The sequence below is a fragment of the Prosopis cineraria genome, unplaced genomic scaffold (assembly GCF_029017545.1).
Source record: "Prosopis cineraria cultivar Desert tree isolate PC_DT_omini unplaced genomic scaffold, ASM2901754v1 PC14, whole genome shotgun sequence".
Classification (NCBI taxonomy): Eukaryota; Viridiplantae; Streptophyta; class Magnoliopsida; order Fabales; family Fabaceae; genus Prosopis; species Prosopis cineraria.
The window spans coordinates 23385200-23388836 of NW_026555345.1; the positions used below are offsets into that span (position 1 = coordinate 23385200).

At 31.6% G+C, this 3637-nt stretch overlaps 1 protein-coding gene across 1 annotated transcript; it reads left to right on the forward strand.

The window, feature by feature from the left end:
• The first annotated feature begins 2677 nt into the window (after nt 1-2677).
• On the forward strand, nt 2678-3637 carry LOC129292380 (ethylene-responsive transcription factor ERF086-like). Its single transcript, XM_054929944.1, has one exon. The coding sequence runs from the start codon at nt 2678-2680 to the stop codon at nt 3635-3637; it is 960 nt and encodes a 319-aa protein (XP_054785919.1).

A 3637-nucleotide genomic window follows, 5' to 3' on the forward strand; every position in this document is an offset into this window, starting at 1 on the left:
TAGTCAAGGTATTTAGAAAACCTCTTAATCATTGAAAGGCATCAGTTGATTCAATTAATCAAAGGAAATGAATCAACCTATCCTAAAATTTTGAGTTCAAGTTTTGGAATATGCAATCATGTCAAGTAAATATACCAAAGGTATATCTAAGTACTTATAAAGCCATCATTAATAATAATGATCCCACACAAGTGGGCTTCAAATTAATTTACAAAAGAGGTAATAATATCCTCAAATTTCCTATAATATCAGGCGATTGAATAAAAAAATTAAAAAAAAATTCTTAATACAATTTCCTTGGCTGTCTCACATGATACCTCCACAAGCTGTCATTTGTACATTGATACTCATTTGTGAGTGTTGAATCTGACCCATTCTTTTTTAGTACTCTAGAACTCGATATCCTTTAAATAAGAATTAAGGAATACAGATAGTTGGTGCTGATGATGAAAAATGATAATTTATGGGTGAGGTTTTTCATGAGAGTGTCTGTCTTTTTCGTTATTTCGACAGCGGCAAGTGTAGTCCAATAAAGTTTACCAAGTCAATTTCTGGGCAGTTTATTGCTTAACCTTGCCTCTTCACACGTGAACTACTATGAGTCAAGATTGCTTTGGCCAAAGATGTTACTCAAGATTCAGCTACCCTCTACTGTAACTAAAGTTGGATAGTCAGTGACGGAACCAGAACTCTTAACTTAGGGTGCGAAATAATTTAATAAAAAATTATTTTTTTAAAAAAAATAATTATATTAGGACTAAAATTATAATAACATAAATAGTTTTATTATCATTTTTTTATTTTAAAAAATTATATTAAACATAATAATATGACCTTTCATTATAAATATGTTCTTCATATTTTATCTAAATTATTAAAATATTATACATTTAATAAGTTTTTGAGCCTAAATATTTTTCATTTAATTCAAAGGGTGCACAATATCAAGAGCAGGGGATGCAAAGCTGTGAATTTTATATGCCCCACTTATAATTTTTCTGCCTTCAACCCAACATGGCTCCACCACTGTGGATGGTTACTGTAGTACCTTTTTTATTTCTTTATACTAATTTTTTTAATTATTATATATTAAATAAAAAAATATTACAAAGATTTTATAAAAGAAAGAGGTTGACATGGGACTCAGGAAAAATAAACGGTGAATATTGAATCACTACTAAAAACTATTCCTCTTGAATTATAATATAAAATAAAAATGTCAATCAAGATTCATTTCTCTCAATTTATTAACAAATCCCCTGATGTAATAATTAGCTCACCAAGTTTCATATAATTCACTCAATCTTTTCCTAACTTACAAGTTTTTCAAGTACAAATTGGAGAGCAATTTTAAAACCGTGTTGTTTCACTTTGCGTATCGGATCAATTAGTTTGATGACGGTCATCCCATTTATATTGGGCTAATTAAACTTAGTAATATTGGATACCAGATAATTTCCCCCATAAAAATTTGAGTAATTTAAAAAATTTACTTTTAAACTATAAGTTTTAAATTATAAATTAAAAAACATTTGAAACCTTAAACTCATTTTTTTAATAATATTTTTTAATTTTTGAAAATAATACAATCTGACATTTGTCATTAACAAAAATTAACCACTGAAAAGAGCCAAGAAAATTTTATTAATCCCCCTTTTTTGTAATTTTTGGATTCTTTTTTTAATCAATTAATAGTTAAAATTAACTTTTCTTAACAACACAAGTCAGATTGCATCATTTTAAAAATTAAAGAAAAAAATTGTATAAAAAATGAGTTTAGAACTCAAGAATCATGGACTTATAATTTAAGAATTAATTTATTTATTTTTTACTCCTAACAACCTATTATACAAGATCCATTGAAAAAAAAAAAAGAATGTGAAAGAATGTTTCTTTCTATTCTTCTGTCCCAGCGCATAAAAAAAAAAATTGTTTAGTATTTACACTTTTTAGTTATTATTTGGATCTAGAAATTGCATTTTGACTATTGTCATTGGAACTAGGAAGAAAGTGACAGAAGCAAAGAAATAAAAACACCAAAGTGCAGTTAGAAAGCCCTATTTAAAGTACTTGACTAGTGAAAGGAATCTTTATTTTCACTATTTGGTTGTAACTCTTCAAGTAACTAGGATGAAGAACTGGGCATTTAATAGAAATAAGAAAAAGAAACATTTTTAAAGCTTGACTCAATAGTCCAATCGTTTTACCAGCCCACCCAACTTCTGCTTTGTCTGAAAAAATTGCCTGAAAAATCAGATGAGTTAAGGTACTTGTCCAAGTTTAATGATCAAAATTACAGTCCAACTGTTACTAAATTGATTATAAATAAATTATTTTATTAAATTTATCAAGACACTAGTTCAACTAATAAGAGGATGATCCGAATTTCAAAAACTATATATCAAGATAAAATCTTTACTCGCATGTTTGAAAATTAATTAACAAAACATTATATATATATATATAATATAATATATATTATATCTCTCCTTGAGAACCAAGTTACTTTTGGTCAAGGCTCTTCAAAGTCTGAGTCTTTAAAAGACTCCGCAAGCTCTCTCATTCTTAACCATCTTCTTCACTTCACTGAACCTTCTTGAAGCCTCTTTGTGTGTTCTATACTCTCTCACTCCTGTGTCTTCCTTAAACCCACTTTTGCTTTTCCATTTTTGAAGCCATGTCCACCTCTAGAACCCTAGATTCTTCTTCTTCATCATCGTCATCATCACCGTCCTTCAAAGGCTATGAAGCAAACCAGACCCAGATGGTTCTGTCTCTTCTTCAGAGAAACACATCTCCTTGTGGTGGTGAGAAAAGAGGAAGAAGGAAACAATCAGAACCAGGAAGGTTTCTTGGAGTCAGAAGAAGACCTTGGGGAAGATATGCTGCAGAAATTAGGGACCCCACAACAAAAGAAAGACATTGGCTTGGAACTTTTGACACTGCTCAAGAAGCTGCTCTGGCTTATGACAGAGCTGCTCTGTCCATGAAAGGAAGCCAAGCTAGAACAAATTTTATATACTCTGACACTACCACCTCTTTTCACACACTTCTTTCTCCTTTGCATGTTCAATCCCTTTCACCAACCTATCAGACCAGTGCTAGTTCAGTATCTGATCTGTCTCATCAGAATACTTCTAATAATTCCACTCAACTTCATCAGATTCAGCCTAATTTTCCCACTGCCCAGATGAACAATGATATGCCTGTTTCTTCAGCTGAAACTGAGAACTTGTTCTCGTTTTCTGGTGATTCCAACTCTGGATATTTGGAATGTGTGGTTCCTGATAACTGTCTCAGAAGGAACAATGATGAGAGTTTTGCTTCAAGTGACCACCCGAAGTTCCAATCTCAATCTCATCAACAACAAGGCCTCAAGATTCCAACAGCGGCATGCGAAAGTTCAGATTTTTATTCATACCCAGATGAAATCTCTCAGGGACTGTCGTGGGATTCTGATTGCAGTGAGCTTTCTGCTATATTCAAGAACAACCCAACGAGGGTTGAAGAAGATGAGCGCTTCATTGTGAATCCTCGGATCAGTTCAAGCTATGATCTAATGACTGAGGAATTTGCTTCAGCTTCAGCTTCTTCATATAACTTTGGAGATGTTGATATGGGATACTCAATGTCCTAA

Coding starts and splice junctions, on each gene's coding strand:
- LOC129292380 (XM_054929944.1), top strand. CDS start 2,678: ATGTCCACCTCTAGAACCCTAGATTCTTCTTCTTCATCATCGTCATCA.